This window comes from Saccostrea echinata, unplaced genomic scaffold (genome assembly GCF_033153115.1).
Source record: "Saccostrea echinata isolate AGI-Se365-2 ecotype Australia unplaced genomic scaffold, CSIRO_AGI_Sech_v1 ptg000004l, whole genome shotgun sequence".
In the NCBI taxonomy this organism is placed as follows: Eukaryota; Metazoa; Mollusca; class Bivalvia; order Ostreida; family Ostreidae; genus Saccostrea; species Saccostrea echinata.
The window spans coordinates 4399524-4426383 of NW_026889753.1; the positions used below are offsets into that span (position 1 = coordinate 4399524).

Here is a 26860-nt window from a genome sequence, read left to right on the forward strand (position 1 = left end):
GTGATGCCACTTTTTCTAGGCAAAAGGGTCATTTTTCGACGTCGAATAATGACCGGGGGTCATCGAAAAATGTCTCCTCCAAAAATGACCAGTTCATTATTCTCCGGGGTCATTATTCGTCTTAAAACCGCCATTGCTGAGATACTGATATTCGAGTCGAAAATAACTCTGAACTTGAATATTTTAAACGGTACATGGAAACGTACCTTTCTCTCAAAAGCAGTCACAGTATTAGAAGTTTCTGTTAATAAAAGAAATATTTAATTCAAATTCTTGAATGCAATATACAGACAAAATTTGAACAGAATGTAACTGACCATATTGAACGTTATGCAGTGAAGCTACTTTGTTCATACAAAGAAAAGGATCAATTGCACAATGCTATGGCATCAACATTTGTGAGAAACGGTAATAAAATAAACCGTACCATTTTATTACTGATTCTAACTGTTTATTAATATATAAAGATGAGTACCAAAAACTTCAAAGACGAGAGAGCTCCCTTGTCAGGCAAATAAGACTGTTTTATTATATAGCTAATAAATAGTCTATAATAAAAACCTACTAAAAGTCTAGAGAATTTCAGTTTCAATATCTTGGCGTTTTATTGAACGCCGAGTTTGTATTACGTAGATGAGTATGTCCGAAACATTCCGAATACGAGCGTTCAATATCGAACGCCCCGTTGTAAACAAAAAATGTCGTCTGGTCAACCTCTCAAAGGCAAATTTATGATAGGAAGTGGCAGCTGGGTAAGATGTGTTTATTTTCACGCAAAATTGAGATTAATATGTTGACGGTGCGACCATTGGGGCGAGCGCATTGTTCACTTAATTTTAAGATCCGCCTCTTCAAACCGCACGAGACATTTGGAACGTCTAGACTGTGACGTCACATGACGTCGTAAGTTAGCTGCATTTCCATAAACGAAGTTTGAAAAGTGCAAAAAAAAATTAACAAAGAACGTTTAATCAACTGTCTCTATGTAGTATCCAATAAATTAAGGTGAGTTTATTTTTTTGTGAGTTTTTAGTTGTTGTTACCGCGCGAACGAAGTTAGCAGCGAGAACAAGAAGAGATGCATTGTGGGTCCAAAATTACTGCGGAAAAAAATTCTATTGAATGAATGTGCAGTAGTCCGAATTTTCTCTTCGCCCAGGCGTTGTCGTTAGAGCTCGCAGTGACGAGCGGCGCTTCGCGCCGCTCGCTGCGCTCGCTATTAAGTAATAATTTAGTACGTATTAGCCTCAATAAAACCTCACTAAGCAAATAATAACGCTTGGTAGGGTCATTGGAATGATGCGTTATTGAACACTTACCAGACAGACGTTACATGTAATTTAAATACCAATACTGAAAATTCATATTGATTTGAATTATTTAATTGAAATTATTAAATATAAATCAATGTGAGATGTTTTAGCAATATACATGTAATAAAGGAGTTATTGAACTTATATTGGTAAATATTGGCACTCGCACGGTTGGTTGTACAAATGCACTCGCAATCTCGTGCATTTGTACGGCCAACTCGTCCCAATATTCACCAATATAAGTTCAATAACCCTATAATTTTCCACATCCACAAGCAACTAGGGCAAAAACTGTGATATTTTTCAGGAAGTGGTGATATCTGTAAATACATGCAGCGAATACTAACGTATAAATGTTATATTAATATTTGCAATTTTTGTGTTTAGGTCAAATAATAAAAAAAACACAATGATGACATCACAGGTACATTTATGATTTAAGAGTTGAGAGTAATACTGCCCATAATTGGCATGCAGTGAACATGACGTAATTTTTTATAATATGGGGAATTTTAGTAAATTAGGTCGAAATCATCCCTGAAAATAATTAGTAATAATGTTTATTTTTTAAGGAGTTCAGAAACACTCTATCTATCAAAAACTAATCTATCATTAAAAGGATTATACGTGTTCTGTTGATTAAACGAGTTTTTATAGCTAGAAATTTCGTAGATCCTTATTTTTCCATCAAGGCGATCGCCGAGCCAAATTCTATTTTTAGTAGGATCCATCATTATTCCTGCAGGAAGTCCAAATCCTTCTTTATCTTTTGTTAAAATATATCCTAAAAAGTCCCCATCTGGATTTAGAACATGGACAAGGCCATCAGCAGTATTGGGAACTATGATATTTCCATCGGGATCGTGGCATAAACAGAAAGGAACAAACTCCCTGTGATTAAAGAATAGTCCGAATCGCCTAATGCCCTGACCCGCGTCATACCGGCTAAACAAATCTCCCGTGTCACTAAAAATCTTCACGCATCTTAAGTCCTGGTCAGCAACACATACCCTGTTGTTAAAATGACTTACAGCTATACACATGGGGAATCGTAAAACGGGTCCGTCAGTACTTTCTTTTACTTCTTTCAATAAGTTTCCGTTTTTATCATACAAAAGTAACATTCCCCTTCTTTCTCTTTCTCTTTGTTCGTCTGGTTCTTCGTTCTCCGTAGATGGAATAGCAAAACCAGTCACGACTATTCGTCCGTCCTTAAAGGGAGGTAAACAAATTGGTCTACAACCTTTACAGGCGGCAAAAATAGATATTCGATTTTTCATTTCCAGAACTAAAGGGTCACCTGGATTGACAAACAATGTGCGCCCAGTAGGCGTCCTTATAATATCAGCTATATTGCACGAAAACATGGTCCGGTTTGTTTCGGTACCATCTTCTCTATATTCTATAATTTCAGGTCCAGTGTCTAACACAACAAGAATTTTATCGTTTTCAGTTGGAAACATTGTGAATATTGGCGGATGTCTGTCTTCTTCTGAGCTATTGGCCATTTAATTTGTCCTAAAAGCAGATACAAGTTTTGCATTAAACTGCGTCCTAATTGCTTGACCGGAAAATAGGAGATGAAAGGGAACACTCGCTTCGTCTGTTAGATCTCTATCGTCCAAATCTATTGTGTCATCTTTATCTGATTCGGAATCGGTACAGTGTTTGAACTTTCTCCGGCTAACTTTAGTGCTAGGGTATGGGATTTCCTACAAGATGGACAATGTTTTTCTGAGCAATGGGAGCATGTCTTTAGAATAGCCTCTTCATAGCATACACTACAGCACAGCATTTCTGGTTGGTCGGGTGGACGAAGGTGAACGAAATAATTGTCAAGTAAACCATCCAAACCCTTCTCCTCAAGCGTATGTGTCTGGCGGCAGACAGGGCATTTTATTTCATCAAAATCGTTCGTTTTCTTCTGGTATCCCTTTAGGCAGGCTTTGCAGAAGGTGTGGCGACATGGCAAAATTTTAGGTTGGGAAAAGTCGTCCCAGCATATGGCACATACATTTTCTTCTTCAGACGTCTCAGACATCTTTCCATTACTTGTTCACCTGTTAAAATAAAGCTAAAGAAATGTCATCAATGAAATGAATTCGATATATTTATTTCCTTGTATCTAATACGTAAAAGCATATATTCAAAGTTGTCAATTTCATCCACTTAATACAAAACGAAAGTAGAAAACTATGTTGACGAATGTTGCGTTCTTGTTCAAGTATCAACAAATAAAAATGAAATGTTTTAATTTACCTTGATGTAGTAATTAACGACCTAATTAGCTAGTTCCTAGCTAGCCGGTGGCTACCGAAAAGTTCTTGTGAGTAGTCAGGGATTTTCATAATATAAATAAGTAAGTAAATAAGCTATTTAAACCTCGTTGATCCTCAATTACGATACTTTTATCAATTAAAAGGAAATCCCCAATGTCAAACCGAAAGTCAGTAGTACTGTATTCATGATATTCATGATATTTATAAATTTATAACTTGCCAAAATCTTCTAATAATTTTCATTTATGTCGTGAACAGGACAATGGAGATATCGATAGACGATGCTCGAAAATGTTCTATTTGTCTGGACAGTTTTAGATGTCCAAAGATGCTGCCATGTAAACACACATTTTGTAAGCGGTGCATCTCAGGTTACCAAAGAAAGTATAAGTCAGATGACGAATTCCAGTGCCCACTTTGTAGAACCGTATTGGTGTTACCGGAAAACGGTGTTGCGGGATTCTGGGATAATTATTTTATCCGGGACATATTCCCTGAACGTGTCTGTGAAGTCTGCAATGCAGAGGAAGATGACGTAGATGATTGTGACTATTGTGACAAGTATCTATGCTCCTTCTGTGCACCTGAACATGTATGCAAAAGACCACGAAAAGAAATTAAGAGACAAAGGGAGGACCCATCATTCCGTTCTTACTTGGATTCTAATTCTGACTGGGATTCTTCCAGTGTTTCTGAGAGTAATTCTTTATCTAGTGATAGTAACGATGAACCAATTCCCTTTGAATTGCGTAAACATGGACCAACAACTATCGTGAAGACTGTTTCCATGGAGATTTGTATCCAGATATCTGAAGAAGAATGTATATCCTCTATATTTCAAGTATCAGAAGACGTATCGGCATTTCTAACATTTGGCGGTTTTATTTGTCGCTTTTTTGACACGCGTGATGGTTTAACCTTGAGTGAAATTTCGATTGTTGATGGGGCTACAGATGTTTGTGGTTCAGGGGATGGCACAATTTTTTCATTACTTCGAAATTGTTCCTTGGTTATGAAAACGACGGGTAATGGTGCCGATGTGTCCGTGATTTCTATTAAGGATTGCGATCCTCTGAAAATGTGTTCAATTCAGCAGGATCGAATTCTTGTTTTGGGGATGGGAAACCGATCAACTATTGTTGGGCAAATTTTAGACAATGGAGGCAAAGAACTCGACAAGTTTAACTTAAATGTGGAATTCTATCCTCACTCTCTTGCTGTTAACGATAGCTGTTCTGTTATGTGTATACTGTACGCAGAAATAAATTTTGTAGATATCAGGGGCATGGATGGACATTTAATCAAGAGATATTCTGGATGCACTTTAGAGCAAATTGAAGAAGAATTCAAGCCACTTTCAGTTACATCTTTCGCAGATGACAGTTTTCTTGTGTTGAACGGGTCGACTAAATCTTTACACATTATTTCACCAACAGGTGATTTCATGGGACTGGTCATTTGTGAAAACTGTGATAAACCGTGCAGTATTTATCGAGACAATGCCAATAAGATATGGATAGGGGACAGTGAAGATGGTACCCTGAAAGCCTTTGCCGTGGATACTTACTGTAATGTGTTTCCTGGCCCGGAAAATAATATAGAAAGATTGAAACTAAGAAAAGATAGGTATCAGAGGCCATCTTACTTACATCGAACCCCCTCTTTATTACGCTTTAGGCGTCGACACGAACCATTCCTGGGATTTTCTCGGAGATCAGGAGATTCGTCTGAGGGAGAGGAATTTCCTTTTATATAAGATTGTCTTACTAGTATATGACATTCTTTTCTCTTTCGTAAAACTCTTGGAAGTCATTTATAGCGTTTGTGTGTAAAGACATGAACCAAAATTTGAAGTGTTAAATTGCGCCATTATTTCATCTTCTTAACAGTATAGTTTTTTAAGTACAAGTATTCCTAGACTGCATTTATGTACGTTCTCTGACAGATGCATATTGTACGTAATTGCTTAAAAGCAATAAAATACATTATAACATACTAAGAACTCGAGAGCTTCTCGGAATTCAGAGCTGGCATTCAACATAATTACCCGGTATAATGTTTTACAATGTAGAAATAATTTCTGAAATAACATACATGGTAACATACTTTATTGCTAAGTAAAAATGATTTTATTACACAATAGATATCATGACTTTATATAGCTAATAAATACTGTTCACATCGTTTTATGCCATCTCTCGTAGTATAATCTTGGAAAGTTCTTTTTTTTCGAACAGCAAGTACCATTGACGGAAACCATGGATTTTGCGTCCATCCTGTTTGGACACAAAATTCCGTGGCTTGCGCCGATGAGTAGGTAGAAGAAGCATCTCTTTGGGTATATCATCAATAGTTGTGTCGCCACCAGGAATTGTAACAAGCAGCAAAAGAAAGAGGAATCGAAAACGTACACAAAAAATAATGTTTACTGAATAGAAATGTGGTAGTATACGATGCACGGCATCCTACTAGCTTGGACTAGTGGGTTAACCCTTTAGCTCAATTGGTATAGCACTGGACTGGCAAGCTAGATCCCCGGGTTCAATCCCAAGCGAAGGTACTTATATGTCTCTGTTACATTTGGCGCCCACGTTGAAAACCGGATATTCTCTGGCGGGTGAAAGTGATTGCCCACAGAACTTCGCCCCACAGGCGTCGGCACTCCAAAAGAGATGAGGACATCTCTTTCTCTGGAGGGGGATAATGTGGTAGTGTAAGATGCACGGTATCCTACTAGCTTGGGCTAGTGGGTTAACCCTTTAGCTCAATTGGTATAGCACTGGACTGGCAAGCTAGATCCCCGGGTTCAATCCCAAGCGAAGGTACTTATATGTCCCTGTTACATTTGGCGCCCACGTTGAAAACCGGATATTCTCTGGCGGGTGAAAGTGATTGCCCACAGAACTTCGCCCCACAGGCGTCGGCACTCCAAAAGAGATGAGGACATCTCTTTCTCTGGAGGGGGATAATGTGGTAGTGTAAGATGCACGGTATCCTACTAGCTTGGGCTAGTGGGTTAACCCTTTAGTCAATTGGTACAGCACTGGACTGGCAAGCCAGAGGCCCCGGGTTCATTGCCAAGCGGAGGCACTTATATGTGTCTCTGTTACAGAAATAGGTACACTACCATAAATAACCGTGTCCTATTTCATATTTTTAAATAAATATCAGTAAACGACTCAGTAGTACAACTCCCAAAGCTCAAGCTGGCACGACCTTATACCCTGTGTTACATTCCAAAAAAAAGATAATAGGTGCCTTGCATTATGATTTTAGTGTTGGGGTTTCCATCTAGCTTGATCTGCGTTAAGTTCTTTATGTCCAGTTGGTAAAGCGTCAATTCACATCTTATTCAACAAAAAGGTTTTTTTTTCAGTTTACGTGATGTTTTTTATTGATTTTATTTTTAATGTCAGTTTCAAAATAAATCACCATACTTAATTGAATACATCATATTTGACAGGCTTTCATATGCAGGTAAGAATATGCCGATTTTTCACTCATGTAAAACCATTTACTTGCTTCTTGGTTAAGATTTAGAAATAAAAAAATGATGTGACAGCAACATTTATTTCATTCATCATTATTTAATTGAATTTAAAGAAGAAGAAAAACGCAAAGAAAAAAAGCGACAAAACGATTTTTTTTTAGTAATAAAGATATTTAATCAACTAGTGTCAATATCCTTTGAGGAAAATGGGTTCGGCTCTTCTTTGTGTGTTGTTCCAAGTGCATGTAATATTATTTCATCCGGGGTAACTTCATTCAAATGGAGTTCATTGTTTTAAGGAGAACAAACTATTTTTCTTTCAATCAAATTTTCCTCCTTGAACGTTTAAACTTGTTGATTTCCTTCATTTTTCTATTGCTTATATGAAAATGGCTGCATACCACTCCGTATCAATGCGCCACCACCCAACTGAAATTTTTCAGTTTAAATTACTGAAAATAGTAGCTACATTCAAAACTGACACATTAATACATTACAGTTTAAGTATTTAAATCCTCTGATATAATTATAACAGAATTATACGCTTCCCGTTTGAATGGTTCTTATGGATATTTTCTTTTCATTGAAAATGTGATATTTTTATAATATGTACAAAGTGTAATAGTTGCTGCACACATAATAACCCAGTTCAAGTCATGTCTTTATTTTCATACCATGTGAGATGAAACAGGAAATGATAATTTTAACTAGGAACTAACAATGTAGAAGTGTTCCATTCTATTATAACTTACTAAACGAAATAATAAAGTTTTTTGTGGTCTCAGTGTCACTGTCAATCTACATAGAGATAAAATGAATATAGTCTAATCGAATTAAACACGAAATTTAAAGTACATTTTATATTTTTTCCAAGTAGCACCTGTGAAAAAGTTGATGATCAATTACATATAAAATACCTAGATTCATTATATAATTATGTAAATTAAACCAAATCAATAAAAAAACAAACAAACAAAAATGTTTTTGAATTCTTTATTTTGTTATTTGTCCCCATGGCTTAAAATATTAATCTTTGCATTTCCTTTTTCTCAGTCTGTAATTCGAGTGGTTTTAAACCAGCATGAAGTAGGATAGTATCACAGTAATATGCATATGATTTTAAATAAATAATACATGTAAACAAAACCAGGTTTGATTTGATTCGGTCACAAATTTTTCTCAACTTCTTCAGTTGTTTTATCTATTGTTTCTTGCATCATCTTCCTCACTTTGTGTACAAAGTCATTGAGGTCATTTAAGGTTAAACCTTTTGTAGGAATGGGCGGAAGACACGTCACAATAACAGTACCTGTTGATGAAAATGACGTCACAATGAGCAACAACAAAAAAACGAGTAAAAAATTTTAATTTGCAAATAAATACAATCTGATTAAAAACAGATTGCAAATAAAAACTAGATAATTACGTACCTTGTTTAAATATTTTCTTCTTTTTATCATAAAAATGGCGATAGCTAGAAGTAACCACAGGAAGTATCGGGATCTGGAAAGGAATTAAATCAGTGTAACTGAAGTCCAAAAAGTACACAGCAAAAATATGAAATTCACGAACAGAATATGCAGAGCCATTCGAGTCTCTATTGTTTTTGGTATCTGGTTAGTGGTATTACCTGCGCTTGAATTGCCATCACAAATGCACCCTTCTTGAATGGCAACATTTCTTTCCCCATGTGACGAGTTCCCTCGGGGTAAAACTGAGGTTTTAACTGTACATAAAGAAATTTGGGTTTCATTTCTCCATGAATGATACTGTATACAGTATTTTAAAGATATTTCTGACTTCGAACATTGATTTACGACGTACCTTAAAGAGCTTGAACGTTATACCTTACAGAGGCGAATTGTGAAAAAAAAAAATCAAAGAAAGAACTGTTCTAAAAGAGAAGTAATTTTGGTTCTTATTTATGAATTAATTTCACCCAATCTAATTAAAATTAGATGTTCCGAGAAGCGGTACGGATTCGGAAAATCTAATTTTAATTAGATTGAATTTCACCGTATGAACCAATGAACTAAGAGGTTTTAATGTGTCTATATCTATAAACAATTTTATTATTCATATTACTAGTATACCTTTTCTTTGACAATTCTATCCAGAGCGCTATTGAGAGACTTTTTAGCACTCTCCGGGTTGCTCCTGTCTACAAATATAGCACCAGTACAGTAGAAAGCGATACCAAGAAGACCTGAGGCATAGAGGAGGGATTTCTTCAATATAACAATGGAGCCCTTATAATTCCCAAGCTGGACCATGACTGAAAAACAGACATCACAGAAAATGAAGAAAAAGTACATTGAGTATTTCTGGAATTAAAAGAAGAAAAGACAAACCAATTTTATAAATCGAAAATATTATTAATAAGTTAATATTCAGTTGAACTGTATTTACTTACAATTTCCGTCAAGAGAGCTCTGATGGTTAGAAATGATGATACAGGCGAAGTCATCATCGACATACTTCTGACCCCTAACTATGTACTTAGTCCCAATCAGGTACTTATTGGCTAGTTTTACACCAATGCTGAAAAACCTGAAAAACAGAAAATAGTAACGTCAACAGCATATATCTCTCTCCTTCAGACATACATGTAGAAATCGTATACTTATTCGAAAACTACCCTTGTTCCATACTTTTAAGTTTCCGGGATTGTCCATTAATTGTTCTTTTTTATTTGTTGAATGGTGCTCTTGAAAATAATTACCGGTATTTATATCCGCGATGTATCTTTAATATTTGTTCTATGTTGATCTCAAGAGGGTAGGTAAACGGAAATTGTGTAAATGATCCTTGGCAGTTTGTAATTTACACATGCTAGTTAACAAATGGACTTTGGAATCATGTTATGTACGAGTGATATCGTTAAAAACATAATAAAAAACAAAAATAAACGAGATAAAAAAAAAAAAAAAAAAACAAGAATAAACAAGATGACAAAGTGACAGAAATAAGATTTAAAACATAATGCTAGAAAATAATATATACATGTACCTTCTATTTGATGGTATGCGTCCATAAAATAGCGATGAAATGATAGGAAATATTGAAAACACCTGCCAACTTAGATTTGCAATCAAATGTTTTGTATAAAATTGAACTTGATCATAAAATATCCATGTCACTATTCCAACGAGTAACGTAGCTATTATCACTGAATATGAAATCCCAAGTATCCCTTCACTTTCCATCACTTTTGGTTACCTCTCAAAAACATCACAGATCGACTCCACGTGGAATGTTTATTTTCCTTTTTAAATATAAAACTACTCGGCAAAGAAAGAATTAGTCACAGTTAAGATTAGCAGGGTACAATGTCCAAGGTATATAGTTCCTTCCACCGCGGGTTAATAAATAACGACACTTCCATTCGAAAAAAGGAGGAAGTGTTGGTTTTTTTGTGTGCGTGTATTGCCTACGGGGTATATGTATATCTAACTACAAATATACATATACATGTATTGTACATATAGATCTATGTGATAATATGTAGTCTGCCATGCTGTGAGCTTCTATTAGTATTTACTCAGTACAAACCTTTGTAATATGCGTGAGGCGTTGACCTCACATATATCTTATCAACATTTAAAATCTGAGATAAAATGTCAAGTTTGTCTAAATAGGTCAAATTTTCTGCAAAGAGTCTTATTTGTGTCAAGAGTCCGAGTTACTTACATGATATGAATACACTGCAATTCATCATGTTCAATATACCAAATATTTCATTAAATCGATTCATTTCAGGGACATAACTTAATGTTCATAAACCAGGGACCTATATACTAGTATATAGATCCCTGATTAAACATATGTACATTCCTTCAATCATAATATATATACTTAGATATTATGAACATATTTAATATGTTAATACATCCATAAGAAGGAAATAGGAAATACGAAAAATACTTCCTTATTTACTTCCGATTAATCATTAATTAACTTCCGTAAATATAACTCGGGATCGGCATTCCGAATATTAGATTGCACGTGACCCGGGAAAATGAATTGGTACGAGCTTTCATTAGTTTCAAAACTGTTTGCGATTCTTCAATATTTCTCATTCATTTGTGGACATTCCGTTCCTTATAAGGAGTTGTTTGTAGATCAGCATGTAGATCATTTCAACTTTGTGTCATTCGGGCAGCACACCTTTAAAGAAAGATATTTAGTTCAAGGTTTGTATTGTGATTCTGATGACTGTGGTAACTAGAGAATGTATTAATGTTTTCTTTTTTTACCGTTGAAAATGTAATACAATTTGAATTTTTATAATCTAATCTGTTTAAAAAATGAAACGTGAATTTTAGTCACATAAAAGAGGGCATTTGTACATCATATACAGATTTGACAGCATGATTAAACAAGTTGCCTGTCAAACCGCTATCAGTAAGTGACATATAATATCTAGTATTAATTCACCTAAGAAAGGAAATTAAGATTGTTAAAACGTCTCAAATAATATCTTAGTAATACTTATGTTAGGCCAAAAAGAAAAGATTGTAAATGGTATGCCTGCTGGGGCAAGCACAATTGTGTATTTATCAGGTCCAGTCAAAAGACTATTTCTACCTATGTAGATATTAATAGCTACCGGTACTTTTACCTACTTTTTGCTTTATTTGCGTTTCGTGGCCAAACACTGGAACGACGCAATATGGCAAGTACCAAATACAGTCACTCGAGACAAATCCTAATCACAGTTAGAATACGTCCCATTATATCGATAGTTTCTAAAAAATAACCCATATAAAGACAAATATTCAACTCATTTTCTCTTGGGTTTTTTTTTCTTGCTTGGAATTTAAATTGGTTTTGACATTAGGAACTCTCTAGATTATTCATAGTAGTGTAGATTAGAGTTATCTGCCCCTGTTTATTTTGCTGCATTGCCAGAAAGTAACTCAGTAAAGTCTCTTTGAGCTTACGATAAAAAAACAAAGTTATGGGTATAACGAAAACTCCAAAAAGCAATGGATTTTTAACGCAGAAATTAATTGGTCATACGGGCCAGTAATATAGCGAATTGCATTGGACATTTCAATTTTCTATTGATTTTGCCAGTAGGACCAATGGTTTTTGGAAACTCTGTATTACATACTGGTACCATAGCTTACGCTTTTAACTTCGATCAACCTCTTCAGTCTAACTGCACAAGACTATGTCACATGACGTCGTATATGTTATTTGCATATATAACAAGTCTAGAAAGTGCTAATTGTTAACAAAGAGCATTTATTCTACAATCTATATGTATATGCGATTTCCATTTAAATACTTTTATTTGGTTATCACAAGAATGCAACTGAATGTGGTGCAGGTTTTGTCTTAAGAGCTTGCAGTGTGAACATGCAGTGCTTTGTCCTAATATTTGTGAGTAAGAGAAGGTCATTGCAACTGCCAGTGTGGAATTTTGTGGTTTATTCAGCTATGGTTTTGGAAGGCACAATTTTTTATAGCCCATTAATGGAGAATTTAAAAAATATTATTTCTGGCTGAGCTCTGCAAAACTTAGACAAGCCCACTTCTTGATCTCAATTCAACTTTTACAAAGGAATTAATAGTGAAAAAGTGAGATCATATTATATATCATGTTATATACAGATTCCGCTATTTTAGTTAATCATTCAGGGATCAACACTAACTTTAATCCATAGTCACCCGCAGGGCTAGCAATTTCATTTCTAATTTCTACTAGCCCTGACCATGAATTAGTTGTCCAGTAGCCGATGGGGGGGCCTCCCCTGGAAAATTTAAAAAATAGAGCTTTATGCCAAATCCTGCATTCTGGCTACATTTTTTGGTAAACAATCTGATTAAAAAGTTCATAACTGGTTATTTAGTATTAAAGAAAAGTCAGGTATATGAAAAACCAGATCTACATTACAAGGCAAGTCCATCTTCGATACAGTCAAAAATGTATGAAAATAAAAATTGATATCAGAAACAAAGTATTATTATTTCGGTATATCATGAACGTACCGGCATAATTGTATAGATCTGTATGATAAAAAGATCAACACTGACCAATATATACCCGGGCTAATCTATAATAGCTGTTACTATTTCATACTTTATCTTTTATATTCCTTGCATTTAAAGAAAGCTGTATATGTTACAAAAATATCTGACATATTCAGCAAGTGTGCAGCATGTGCAATTTGTTCAGTTGCAGTCATGTACACATGTGATTCGAAATAACCCAAACCGTAGGGGACTACAAATGCAGTAATTATTATTTTTTTTATTTTGAGGTGTTGTCAAAAACAATAAATGCTCATGGAAGCTTTTAAAATTGCTATTCTATCAATCTGTCAATTTCTTATGCATCGTGTTTCACCCACCAACAATGCTGCGACATGGATGAGGAAAACCATGCAATGTTTTCAACACGAATATTTCTTCAATAAGGATAATTCAATCAATTAAATTGCTAATTTTTTATTTAACACATGATGTTTATCTCTTTGATTTTTTTTTTGTATCTGATAAGTCTTTTGATAACTGGTTGGTTGTCACACATGTGGATGTGTCATGCAATGTAAAGCGATAAGGTAAGTTACCGAGAATCGCGAAACACAGGGTGATTCTGAAAGTAACAAAATCGGGACTTGTGCGTTTTTAAATTAATTTTTAAATGCTCCGAGTGCGTGTTTGATAATAATTTGCAGTAGTCCTGCAGGAAAAGCTCGAAGACATGTTTAGTAGCCCGACCTCAATTTTCAGGCGTCCCGGCTAGCGGGCTACCGTTAGTGTCGAACCCTGAATCATATTATATATACAGTTTCCACTCCATGGCCATAGGAACCTGACATCCCCCCCCCCAATAATTTCGTTGACATATAGAAGTGTACTATAGAAAACATTATTTTATGCTTGTGCCCCCTCAGTAATAACATCTGATGACTTTTTTTTTTTTTTTTTTGCTTTTTTGCTTGTCAAGAAATTTTGGAAGTTGATAGTCCCCCCCCCCCCCCAATATTTTCTTCTTTTTATCATAAAAATGGCGATAGCTAGAAGTAACCACAGGAAGTATCGGGATCTGGAAAGGAATTAAATCAGTGTAACTGAAGTCCAAAAAGTACACAGCAAAAATATGAAATTCACGAACAGAATATGCAGAGCCATTCGAGTCTCTATTGTTTTTGGTATCTGGTTAGTGGTATTACCTGCGCTTGAATTGCCATCACAAATGCACCCTTCTTGAATGGCAACATTTCTTTCCCCATGTGACGAGTTCCCTCGGGGTAAAACTGAGGTTTTAACTGTACATAAAGAAATTTGGGTTTCATTTCTCCATGAATGATACTGTATACAGTATTTTAAAGATATTTCTGACTTCGAACATTGATTTACGACGTACCTTAAAGAGCTTGAACGTTATACCTTACAGAGGCGAATTGTGAAAAAAAAAAATCAAAGAAAGAACTGTTCTAAAAGAGAAGTAATTTTGGTTCTTATTTATGAATTAATTTCACCCAATCTAATTAAAATTAGATGTTCCGAGAAGCGGTACGGATTCGGAAAATCTAATTTTAATTAGATTGAATTTCACCGTATGAACCAATGAACTAAGAGGTTTTAATGTGTCTATATCTATAAACAATTTTATTATTCATATTACTAGTATACCTTTTCTTTGACAATTCTATCCAGAGCGCTATTGAGAGACTTTTTAGCACTCTCCGGGTTGCTCCTGTCTACAAATATAGCACCAGTACAGTAGAAAGCGATACCAAGAAGACCTGAGGCATAGAGGAGGGATTTCTTCAATATAACAATGGAGCCCTTATAATTCCCAAGCTGGACCATGACTGAAAAACAGACATCACAGAAAATGAAGAAAAAGTACATTGAGTATTTCTGGAATTAAAAGAAGAAAAGACAAACCAATTTTATAAATCGAAAATATTATTAATAAGTTAATATTCAGTTGAACTGTATTTACTTACAATTTCCGTCAAGAGAGCTCTGATGGTTAGAAATGATGATACAGGCGAAGTCATCATCGACATACTTCTGACCCCTAACTATGTACTTAGTCCCAATCAGGTACTTATTGGCTAGTTTTACACCAATGCTGAAAAACCTGAAAAACAGAAAATAGTAACGTCAACAGCATATATCTCTCTCCTTCAGACATACATGTAGAAATCGTATACTTATTCGAAAACTACCCTTGTTCCATACTTTTAAGTTTCCGGGATTGTCCATTAATTGTTCTTTTTTATTTGTTGAATGGTGCTCTTGAAAATAATTACCGGTATTTATATCCGCGATGTATCTTTAATATTTGTTCTATGTTGATCTCAAGAGGGTAGGTAAACGGAAATTGTGTAAATGATCCTTGGCAGTTTGTAATTTACACATGCTAGTTAACAAATGGACTTTGGAATCATGTTATGTACGAGTGATATCGTTAAAAACATAATAAAAAACAAAAATAAACGAGATAAAAAAAAAAAAAAAAAAACAAGAATAAACAAGATGACAAAGTGACAGAAATAAGATTTAAAACATAATGCTAGAAAATAATATATACATGTACCTTCTATTTGATGGTATGCGTCCATAAAATAGCGATGAAATGATAGGAAATATTGAAAACACCTGCCAACTTAGATTTGCAATCAAATGTTTTGTATAAAATTGAACTTGATCATAAAATATCCATGTCACTATTCCAACGAGTAACGTAGCTATTATCACTGAATATGAAATCCCAAGTATCCCTTCACTTTCCATCACTTTTGGTTACCTCTCAAAAACATCACAGATCGACTCCACGTGGAATGTTTATTTTCCTTTTTAAATATAAAACTACTCGGCAAAGAAAGAATTAGTCACAGTTAAGATTAGCAGGGTACAATGTCCAAGGTATATAGTTCCTTCCACCGCGGGTTAATAAATAACGACACTTCCATTCGAAAAAAGGAGGAAGTGTTGGTTTTTTTGTGTGCGTGTATTGCCTACGGGGTATATGTATATCTAACTACAAATATACATATACATGTATTGTACATATAGATCTATGTGATAATATGTAGTCTGCCATGCTGTGAGCTTCTATTAGTATTTACTCAGTACAAACCTTTGTAATATGCGTGAGGCGTTGACCTCACATATATCTTATCAACATTTAAAATCTGAGATAAAATGTCAAGTTTGTCTAAATAGGTCAAATTTTCTGCAAAGAGTCTTATTTGTGTCAAGAGTCCGAGTTACTTACATGATATGAATACACTGCAATTCATCATGTTCAATATACCAAATATTTCATTAAATCGATTCATTTCAGGGACATAACTTAATGTTCATAAACCAGGGACCTATATACTAGTATATAGATCCCTGATTAAACATATGTACATTCCTTCAATCATAATATATATACTTAGATATTATGAACATATTTAATATGTTAATACATCCATAAGAAGGAAATAGGAAATACGAAAAATACTTCCTTATTTACTTCCGATTAATCATTAATTAACTTCCGTAAATATAACTCGGGATCGGCATTCCGAATATTAGATTGCACGTGACCCGGGAAAATGAATTGGTACGAGCTTTCATTAGTTTCAAAACTGTTTGCGATTCTTCAATATTTCTCATTCATTTGTGGACATTCCGTTCCTTATAAGGAGTTGTTTGTAGATCAGCATGTAGATCATTTCAACTTTGTGTCATTCGGGCAGCACACCTTTAAAGAAAGATATTTAGTTCAAGGTTTGTATTGTGATTCTGATGACTGTGGTAACTAGAGAATGTATTAATGTTTTCTTTTTTTACCGTTGAAAATGTAATACAATTTGAATTTTTATAATCTAATCTGTTTAAAAAATGAAACGTGAATTTTAGTCACATAAAAGAGGGCATTTGTACATCATATACAGATTTGACAGCATGATTAAACAAGTTGCCTGTCAAACCGCTATCAGTAAGTGACATATAATATCTAGTATTAATTCACCTAAGAAAGGAAATTAAGATTGTTAAAACGTCTCAAATAATATCTTAGTAATACTTATGTTAGGCCAAAAAGAAAAGATTGTAAATGGTATGCCTGCTGGGGCAAGCACAATTGTGTATTTATCAGGTCCAGTCAAAAGACTATTTCTACCTATGTAGATATTAATAGCTACCGGTACTTTTACCTACTTTTTGCTTTATTTGCGTTTCGTGGCCAAACACTGGAACGACGCAATATGGCAAGTACCAAATACAGTCACTCGAGACAAATCCTAATCACAGTTAGAATACGTCCCATTATATCGATAGTTTCTAAAAAATAACCCATATAAAGACAAATATTCAACTCATTTTCTCTTGGGTTTTTTTTTCTTGCTTGGAATTTAAATTGGTTTTGACATTAGGAACTCTCTAGATTATTCATAGTAGTGTAGATTAGAGTTATCTGCCCCTGTTTATTTTGCTGCATTGCCAGAAAGTAACTCAGTAAAGTCTCTTTGAGCTTACGATAAAAAAACAAAGTTATGGGTATAACGAAAACTCCAAAAAGCAATGGATTTTTAACGCAGAAATTAATTGGTCATACGGGCCAGTAATATAGCGAATTGCATTGGACATTTCAATTTTCTATTGATTTTGCCAGTAGGACCAATGGTTTTTGGAAACTCTGTATTACATACTGGTACCATAGCTTACGCTTTTAACTTCGATCAACCTCTTCAGTCTAACTGCACAAGACTATGTCACATGACGTCGTATATGTTATTTGCATATATAACAAGTCTAGAAAGTGCTAATTGTTAACAAAGAGCATTTATTCTACAATCTATATGTATATGCGATTTCCATTTAAATACTTTTATTTGGTTATCACAAGAATGCAACTGAATGTGGTGCAGGTTTTGTCTTAAGAGCTTGCAGTGTGAACATGCAGTGCTTTGTCCTAATATTTGTGAGTAAGAGAAGGTCATTGCAACTGCCAGTGTGGAATTTTGTGGTTTATTCAGCTATGGTTTTGGAAGGCACAATTTTTTATAGCCCATTAATGGAGAATTTAAAAAATATTATTTCTGGCTGAGCTCTGCAAAACTTAGACAAGCCCACTTCTTGATCTCAATTCAACTTTTACAAAGGAATTAATAGTGAAAAAGTGAGATCATATTATATATCATGTTATATACAGATTCCGCTATTTTAGTTAATCATTCAGGGATCAACACTAACTTTAATCCATAGTCACCCGCAGGGCTAGCAATTTCATTTCTAATTTCTACTAGCCCTGACCATGAATTAGTTGTCCAGTAGCCGATGGGGGGGCCTCCCCTGGAAAATTTAAAAAATAGAGCTTTATGCCAAATCCTGCATTCTGGCTACATTTTTTGGTAAACAATCTGATTAAAAAGTTCATAACTGGTTATTTAGTATTAAAGAAAAGTCAGGTATATGAAAAACCAGATCTACATTACAAGGCAAGTCCATCTTCGATACAGTCAAAAATGTATGAAAATAAAAATTGATATCAGAAACAAAGTATTATTATTTCGGTATATCATGAACGTACCGGCATAATTGTATAGATCTGTATGATAAAAAGATCAACACTGACCAATATATACCCGGGCTAATCTATAATAGCTGTTACTATTTCATACTTTATCTTTTATATTCCTTGCATTTAAAGAAAGCTGTATATGTTACAAAAATATCTGACATATTCAGCAAGTGTGCAGCATGTGCAATTTGTTCAGTTGCAGTCATGTACACATGTGATTCGAAATAACCCAAACCGTAGGGGACTACAAATGCAGTAATTATTATTTTTTTTATTTTGAGGTGTTGTCAAAAACAATAAATGCTCATGGAAGCTTTTAAAATTGCTATTCTATCAATCTGTCAATTTCTTATGCATCGTGTTTCACCCACCAACAATGCTGCGACATGGATGAGGAAAACCATGCAATGTTTTCAACACGAATATTTCTTCAATAAGGATAATTCAATCAATTAAATTGCTAATTTTTTATTTAACACATGATGTTTATCTCTTTGATTTTTTTTTTGTATCTGATAAGTCTTTTGATAACTGGTTGGTTGTCACACATGTGGATGTGTCATGCAATGTAAAGCGATAAGGTAAGTTACCGAGAATCGCGAAACACAGGGTGATTCTGAAAGTAACAAAATCGGGACTTGTGCGTTTTTAAATTAATTTTTAAATGCTCCGAGTGCGTGTTTGATAATAATTTGCAGTAGTCCTGCAGGAAAAGCTCGAAGACATGTTTAGTAGCCCGACCTCAATTTTCAGGCGTCCCGGCTAGCGGGCTACCGTTAGTGTCGAACCCTGAATCATATTATATATACAGTTTCCACTCCATGGCCATAGGAACCTGACATCCCCCCCCCAATAATTTCGTTGACATATAGAAGTGTACTATAGAAAACATTATTTTATGCTTGTGCCCCCTCAGTAATAACATCTGATGACTTTTTTTTTTTTTTTTTTGCTTTTTTGCTTGTCAAGAAATTTTGGAAGTTGATAGTCCCCCCCCCCCCCCCCCAACTGAAAATGTATGACTGTGTCCTCTCAAAGTGAAATTGCTTCCTAGGGGCCTGCGCTGTCCAACTTTTGTAGGGATGTATGTATATTTAGGTTGAAATTGCATATGCAGGTATTTTACCAGAAAATACAGGTCAAGTTTGAATACAAATTTAAAACTAAATATGGCATTTGAAAATTTTGGCTGCCTGCAGAGGCATTTGTGGCATTACAACACATCTAGTCTAATCTAAAATTGATCAACAAATATATTGTAGAGAGAAAAACTATGGGTATCCGCAAGTTTTTGGAGAAAATTGTATTTTTTAAAATAACTTATGTATTTTAGTTCTTCTATTTACTTCAATTGTTATATAAAACATTGTGTTAAAAAGCTTGCGATTTCAATTCAAGACATTACAGATCGCCTAATTTCATATCATGCTAATAAGCATTGTTATGAGCTAGATTAAAGGAACTTTGTTTTCACTAAAAATGTATTTATTTTTGTACTTTTATGGGGTACAAATGTCAACTTTTTACAAGACCATCTCTAAAATTTCAAAGAATCTTGAATCATATTGAGATGCATGATATGAAAATTGCTGCACAAAAATGATTTCAGTTCCAAGCTTCATACTGAGACCTTTTTAATTTTAAATGATAAGAGTTATCCTTCATGGCTAAGGAGTGAATATTCCTATAGTAAATACCACTTATGTGAGTTATCTCTCTTGAACTTTTTGTAAGGTGCAAGATTGCTCAAAATAGTATTTTAAAGTGCTAGAACATCTAGGTATTCGTCATGGCTATTATTAGACAGTTGAATTAGAGCTCTGTATAGACTGTATAAGAATATAGGAAGTAAATAATATAACTAGAGCATATGATTTGTGTTTTTTTTTCTATACTAGATAATAGTTTTTAGTTCACCTGAGCCGAAGGCTCAAGTGAGCTTCTCTGATCAAAATTTGTCCGTTGTCTGTCGTCATCGTTGTCGTAAACTTTTTAACATTTTCATCTTCTTCTCCAGAACTACTGGGCCAATTTCAACCAGACTTGGCACAGCGTATCCTTGGGTGAATCAAATTTGTTCAAATGAAGGGCCACGCCCTCCTCCAAGTGGAGATAATTACGAAATAGGGAAAAATTAATGGCATCATTGAAAAATCTTCTTCTCAAGAACCAATGGGCCAGGAAAGATGAAACTCATATGGAATCATTGTTAGGTAGTGTAGATTCAAATTTGTTCAAATCATGACCCCCAGGGGTAGAGTGGGACCACAATGGATGATCAAAGTTTTACATAGGAATATATAGGAAAAATCTTCAAAAATCTTCTTCTCAAGAACAGCAAAGCTATGATTGGTCATATTTATATGGAAGCATCTGCAGATGGTGTAGATTCAAGTTCGTTCAAATCAATAACCCCTAGGGTAGGGTGGGGCCACAATGAAAGTTCAAACTTGTAGGGGAAAAGTCACAGTTAGTCCCAAAAAATATGTAAGCATCCTTAGTTAGTGTAGATTCAACTTTGTTCAAATTATAACACCCCCCCCCCCTCCCTTTTAGGGGTAGGTCGGGACCACTTATGCATTTAAGATTTTCAATACTAAGCTAATTTTTGCTTTTTTCGTAGCCACAGTGCTCAGGTGAGTGATGTGGCCCCTGGGCCTCTTGTTAAATAATGGACAGAAAAAATGAACTTATGTATTTTTAAGTGGATTTGTTGGATAATTTGTTAACCTTCCAGCATCTTTAAGTTGAAGAAGGATTCATAGTATCACAGGTCCTCTATTTATTGTGGCAAAAAACTTAATTTTTGTTATTTTTAACTTATTATAAAACAAATACCAAATTGCACTTTCCAGACTTGTCGAAATCCGTCGGTCCTGTCGGCAAGGCCGGTAAAAATTTGTCTGGACTGATAACTTTTAAGAAAACGTCGGTCCAAATGACCGTTTGAAAAAATCGAGCTTGACGCAAATTTAAAAAAGGTCGGGATCGAGATGCGCAACTGAAGGTCAGAAACACAGAAGAGATGGCCGTGTGCGCGGCGTAGTGACGATGGTCAATTTAAATTGTTACAGGAAAGACATAAAATATGTTATTTATGTCTCTTATTCAAGACACTCTATCCTAAGAAAAGAAACTTGTGAGATTGAAGGCTGTTGAAAATATTAAAGGGCATTTTGGTGCTGTTGTTTATTTTCCTTTCTCAGCGTCAAAATAAGGTTCATGTATCTGGTCTGACAAAACTTCGTCCGGTCCGACAGAACATTTGACTTTGTCAGACCAAATGTCTGACACTGATTTCAAAATTTCGACAAGTCTGACTTTCTGTTTTCTCATAGTACAGACAATGTTCTGTGAGTCCTTAATGACTCTTAGATATGACAGATATAGATTTTCTTCCCCGTAAATTCAACTGTAAATATTATTCAGACGTATCATAAATATTGATTTTTCTGAGGTCTCATACCTATTGAACCTTTTTGCGATCTGTTTTCATTAGATTCCAATTGATTGTTCTTCATATTTTTCATATAATTGTGGCATTTGTTTATAAATACTATCAGAAAATCTATAACATTATTTCTCCACTAAATTATTTTGTTCTATGATTCAGTAAGAACACAAAATTTTCATATATTTTTATTAGGGATGTGCAATTTTATCGGTATACCAGTATATCGTGATTTTTAATTGTGTGATACGTATCATGATACGGAGACTAAAATTGTTATGGCCAAGTTTTTCTTCACATATGTAATCTTTGTGACAAGACCTTCCTTTGGATACCAACAAATTTGACCCTTTGACCTTGACCTAGGAGTTTTACAACCTTTTGAAAAACTTTAACCTTGGCCATAACTTTTGAATGGTTGGTGCTAGAGCTTTCATTCTTCACATATTTAATCATTGTGACAAGACCTTCCATTGGATACCAACAACATTAACTCTTTGACCTTGACCTTGGAGTTTGACCTACTTTTGGAAAACTTTAACCTTGGCCATAACATTTGAACATTTGGTGCTAGGGCTTTTATTCTTCACATGTGTATTCCTTGTGACAAGACCTTACTTTGGATACTAATAACTTTGACCCTTTGACCTTGGAATTTGACCTTCTTTTGAAAAACTTTAACCTTGGCCATATCTTTTGAATGGTTGGTGCTAGGGCTTTCGTACTTCACATGTGTATTTCTTGCGACAAGACCTTCCTTTGGATACCAACAATTTTGGCCCATTGACCTTGGAGTTTTACCTACTTTTGTAAAACTTTAACCTTGGCCATAACTTTTGAGCAGTTGGTGTTAGGGCTTTCATTTTTTCACATTTGTATTCCTTGTGACAAGACCTTTCTTTGGATACCAACAATGCATGTCAGTTAAGGCTAGGTATAGGCAGTTCTATGCAAAAAGCACTAATAAGAATGCATAAGAGGTATATTTATTATTCAGAGAAAGTTTTGATTTATTTTCTTATGCATACTAAGTACCCTCGATATGTTATAGCCAATACACAATGTGATGTCATATTATGACGTCATTGTTCTTACTCGAGGTAATAAAACACATCAACAAAACAGCTTCGGCGCAAGGGATTACCCTATTTAATTTAAAAATAACAAGAGAAGCTTAAGATCTCGAGGGGTCTCTATTGAGTGGGCACAGTTATGTCACATGGAAGAGGTACAGGAAAATATCTTGACGATAAAAAACATCACAATAAATAAATCCTATATTCTCTTCAAAAAAAATATCTAGTTCTATTGAGATCGGGATTGCCCTAGCTTAAACTTTCAATACCGATATCCCCCTTATTTAAATCCTAATCCTTTGTCCCTGGGAAAGGGAGGAGGGGTCAGATACTATAAATAAGCACTGATCTACAAGATGTGTTTGTGAAACACTGATGCCCCCGTATGACAACTTATAGCAAAGGTTAAACTTTCTCAAATGCAAATCAAATATGTTGGTACCCAAAGTAAGGTCTTGTCTCGAGGAAATATGAGAGCCCTAGCAGCAACCATTGAAAAGATATGGAAAACTTTTTCAAAAGTAAGTCAAACATCAAGGTCAAGGTCAAATGGTAAAAAAATAATTGTGCCTAAGGAAAGGCCTTCTCACAAGAAATATACTGGTGAAATATGAAAGCTGAAGCACCAATCATTCAAAAGCTATTACCAAGGTTAACGTTTTCCAAAAGTACATCAAACTCCCAGGTAAAGGTCAAAGGGTCAAAGTTGTTGATATCCAAAAGAAGTTCTTGTCACAAGGATTACATATGTGAAGTATGAATGACCTAGCACCAACAGTTCACAAGTTATGGCCAAGGTTAAAGTTTTTCAAAAGTAGGTCAAACTCCAAGGTAAAGGTCAAAGGGTCAAAGTTGTTGATATCCAAAGGAAGTTCTTGTCACAAGTAGGGCTGGGACGATACAACTTGTTCTATATCGATACGTATCCCGATATTTGAGCCACGATACGATATGTATCACGATATGTTTAATTGGTTATAAATTCTTTTTTTATATTGAAATGAACAAGATATTTCTTCACAAATAAGAATAATTTATTCAAAGAAGTTGTATATCTGTTGTAAAACTTAATTATTTTGGTCTTAATTATTATGTATTTCATATTCATATTTATATAAGCATATCTATTTTACATATTAAACCCAAAATGTTAAGTTAACAAAGAAAAACATTAGTCAGAATTTTTTGGGAAATATGTCGATATTTCTTCATACGTATCGATATGTGTATCATCCTCACATTGAATCGATATTATCGATATCTCGATATATCGTCCCAGCCCTAGTCACAAGGATTACATATGTGAAGTATGAAAGACCTAGCACCAACGGTTCAAAAGTTATGGCCAAGGTTAAAGTTTTTCAAAAGTAGGTCAAACTCCCAGGTCAAGGTCAAAAGGTCAAAGTTGTTGGTATCCAAAGGAAGGTCTTGTCAAAAGGATTTTATATATGAAGTATGAAAGCCTTAGCACCAACCGTTTAAAAGTTATTGCCAAGGATAAAGGTTTTCAAAAGTAGGTCAAACTCCAAGGTCAAGACCAAAGGGTCAAAGTTGTTGGTATCCAAAGGAAGGTCTTGTCAAAAGGATTACACATGTGAAGTATGAAAGCCCTAACTCCAACTGTTTAAAAGTTATGGCCAAGGTTAAAGTTGGGTAAAATTTTGTAAAACTAGGTCAAACTCCAACGTCAAGGTCAAAAGGTCATATATGGTGGTGTCCCAAAGAAAGGTCTTGTCACAAGGAATACATATGTGAAATATGAAAGCCATAAGCTCCAACCAATCAAAAGTTATGGGCAATGTTAAAGTTTTTGCGGACAAACAGATAAACAGACAGACATTGGAGAGGACAATCTAAGTTGGTATAACTTGTGTCCAATCCCATTGATTGTGTTCAATAAAATATGTTTAAACAGACAGACAGACGGACGACCAGGACAAAAACTATATACCCCCGAATCTTCGAAACGATAAAAATTGTATAATGCTAAGAAGAATTTTCTATAGATTAGTAAAATAGCTGCACAAATCCTAGGCGTTTTCTCATTTGGTCGGAAATTGAGGAAACTGATACCGGACGGACTGTACATTTTTACCCTGATTCAACTTAAAACTTTACAAACAGAAATTATACAACTGAGGCTTACTGAGCTGTTGATATTTGTGCAGAAATACCAACAATCTTTGGAATATTTTGCCTCTAAATATACCTTGTTTCAGTTAAATAAAATAGAGCAGGCCCTTGCACCGGAGCACAATGACAATCACATCATAATATGACGTCATAATGTGTACTGGCTATCTCATGTTGTGGGTACCAAGTATGTATTAGACAATAAGTTTTAATTTTCTCTGTATAATAGATATAGACCTTAGGCATTTTAATAAGTTTATTTGCATAGAAATGCCCAATCATAGCCTTAACTCACAGGTCTGCGAATTTTGACCCTTTGACCTTGACTTTGGAGTTTGACCTACTTTTAAAAAACTTTAACCTTGGTCATAACTTCTGAACAATTGGTGCGAGGGCTTTCATACTTCACATATGTATTCCTTGTGACAAGACCTTCCTTTGGATACCAAAAATTTTGGCCCTTGACCTTGGAGTTTGACTTAGTACTTTAAAAAAAACTTTAACCTTGGCCATAACTTTTGAAAAATAAAGGCTTTCATAATTCACGTACATGTACATGTGTATCACTTGTGACAAGACCTTCACTTGGGCACCATTTGACCTTGACCTTGATGTTTTGCTTACTTTTGAAATTCTTTAACTTTTGCCATAACTTTTCAAAGGTTGGTGTTAGGGCTTTCATATTTCACAGGTATATTCCTTAAGACAAGACCTTTCTTTGGGTACCAATTTTTAACCTGAGTTTGACTTGTACTTTAGAAATTTTAACCTTTTCCATAAGCTGCCATACGGGGGCATCAGTGTTTCACAAACACATCTTGTTCCTTTATTTACCAGAAAAAGAGATAAAAATGGAATTAGCAATTTTTTCCTCCATGACACTCACACAAAAACTTTTTTAAAACGGTCTTCTCCATATATGGTCCTTTACAAAGTCCCTTTCATTCTGAAGTCCATAATTAAAAGCTGGACCCTACGAGACAGTGACCATCTCAGTGATAATTTGTTAAGTACTGTAAACAACAAGTCTCAAAAATTGATTATTAGTTATTATTGTCAATTTTCAAATCAATGTATATTTGAATGTAAAATTTATATTTGCTAATAACATATTTTTATGTTTTTATATTTCTGCATGAAAACATTAAATTAGTGCTCTGTTTGATTTGTAGATCAGTGGTGGAAACCAGGAGTTGGTCCAATCTTCTTCTACACAGGAAATGAGGGCCCAATAGACACCTTCTGGGACAACACTGGTTTTGTGTTCGATATCGCTCCCGAATTTAATGCCCTTGTGGTGTTTGCTGAACACGTACGTATATTTCAGTTCAATATTTAGCTTACCAGTGTAAGCATATTTCTCCTGATAATTCTTCATCATAGAATTTTTGGTCAAATGTATATAAATAAAACTTGCATCTGCCATCAACTGGTTGATTATACAGTGAACTGAAGTTATTTATCACACCTATAGTATATAACCATTGTACTACAGATCAACAGACTGCCACTGTAAATAACAGTCTTCCAATACATAAGGTCAGTTATGAACCACTTTTCCACATCAACTTCTCTA

The 26860-nt window shown here is 34.7% G+C and overlaps 4 protein-coding genes and 1 pseudogene across 4 annotated transcripts in view; 2 read left to right on the forward strand and 3 right to left on the reverse strand.

Moving 5' to 3' along the window:
* Positions 1–1824: 1824 nt before the first annotated feature.
* LOC133179037 (uncharacterized) lies at positions 1825–3632 on the reverse strand (annotated as a pseudogene).
* On the forward strand, positions 3567–5637 carry LOC133179036 (uncharacterized). Its single transcript, XM_061313733.1, has 2 exons — positions 3567–3672; positions 3851–5637. The coding sequence occupies exon 2, from the start codon at positions 3855–3857 to the stop codon at positions 5346–5348; it is 1494 nt and encodes a 497-aa protein (XP_061169717.1). The 5' UTR covers positions 3567–3672; positions 3851–3854; the 3' UTR covers positions 5349–5637.
* Positions 5638–8106: 2469 nt separating this feature from the next.
* Positions 8107–10467, reverse strand: LOC133179410 (1-acyl-sn-glycerol-3-phosphate acyltransferase beta-like). Its single transcript, XM_061314175.1, has 6 exons — positions 10092–10467; positions 9496–9632; positions 9176–9357; positions 8713–8808; positions 8513–8585; positions 8107–8391 (listed from the first exon to the last, which is right to left on the reverse strand). The coding sequence occupies exons 1-6, from the start codon at positions 10286–10288 to the stop codon at positions 8249–8251; spliced, it is 828 nt and encodes a 275-aa protein (XP_061170159.1). The 5' UTR covers positions 10289–10467; the 3' UTR covers positions 8107–8248.
* Positions 10468–14079: 3612 nt separating this feature from the next.
* Positions 14080–15969, reverse strand: LOC133179041 (1-acyl-sn-glycerol-3-phosphate acyltransferase beta-like; the record flags this gene model as incomplete). Its single annotated transcript, XM_061313736.1, has 5 exons — positions 15646–15969; positions 15050–15186; positions 14730–14911; positions 14267–14362; positions 14080–14139 (listed from the first exon to the last, which is right to left on the reverse strand). Coding segments are annotated over exons 1-5 (672 nt in total), but the record flags the coding sequence as incomplete, so codon positions are not given.
* A 685-nt stretch (positions 15970–16654) lies between these two features.
* The window catches only part of LOC133179039 (dipeptidyl peptidase 2-like), a 67035-nt gene continuing 56829 nt past the window's right edge, over positions 16655–26860 (forward strand). Inside the window, exons 1-2 of the mRNA XM_061313735.1 lie at positions 16655–16829; positions 26457–26596. Of these exons, the coding sequence (XP_061169719.1) occupies positions 16655–16829; positions 26457–26596 (315 nt within the window). The remainder of the gene's footprint in view (positions 16830–26456; positions 26597–26860) is intronic.

What these genes read in the sequence shown, in the direction of transcription:
- LOC133179036 (XM_061313733.1), top strand. Translation starts at nt 3,855, where the DNA reads ATGGAGATATCGATAGACGATGCTCGAAAATGTTCTATTTGTCTGGAC.
- LOC133179410 (XM_061314175.1), bottom strand. Translation starts at nt 10,288, where the DNA reads ATGGAAAGTGAAGGGATACTTGGGATTTCATATTCAGTGATAATAGCT. An exon ending in GAGCTCTCTTGACGGAAATT is followed by an intron (nt 9,358 to 9,495) that starts GTAAGTAAATAC and finishes TCTGTTTTTCAG; the next exon opens with TCATGGTCCAGCTTGGGAAT. An exon ending in ATAGAATTGTCAAAGAAAAG is followed by an intron (nt 8,809 to 9,175) that starts GTATACTAGTAA and finishes CTTTATGTACAG; the next exon opens with TTAAAACCTCAGTTTTACCC.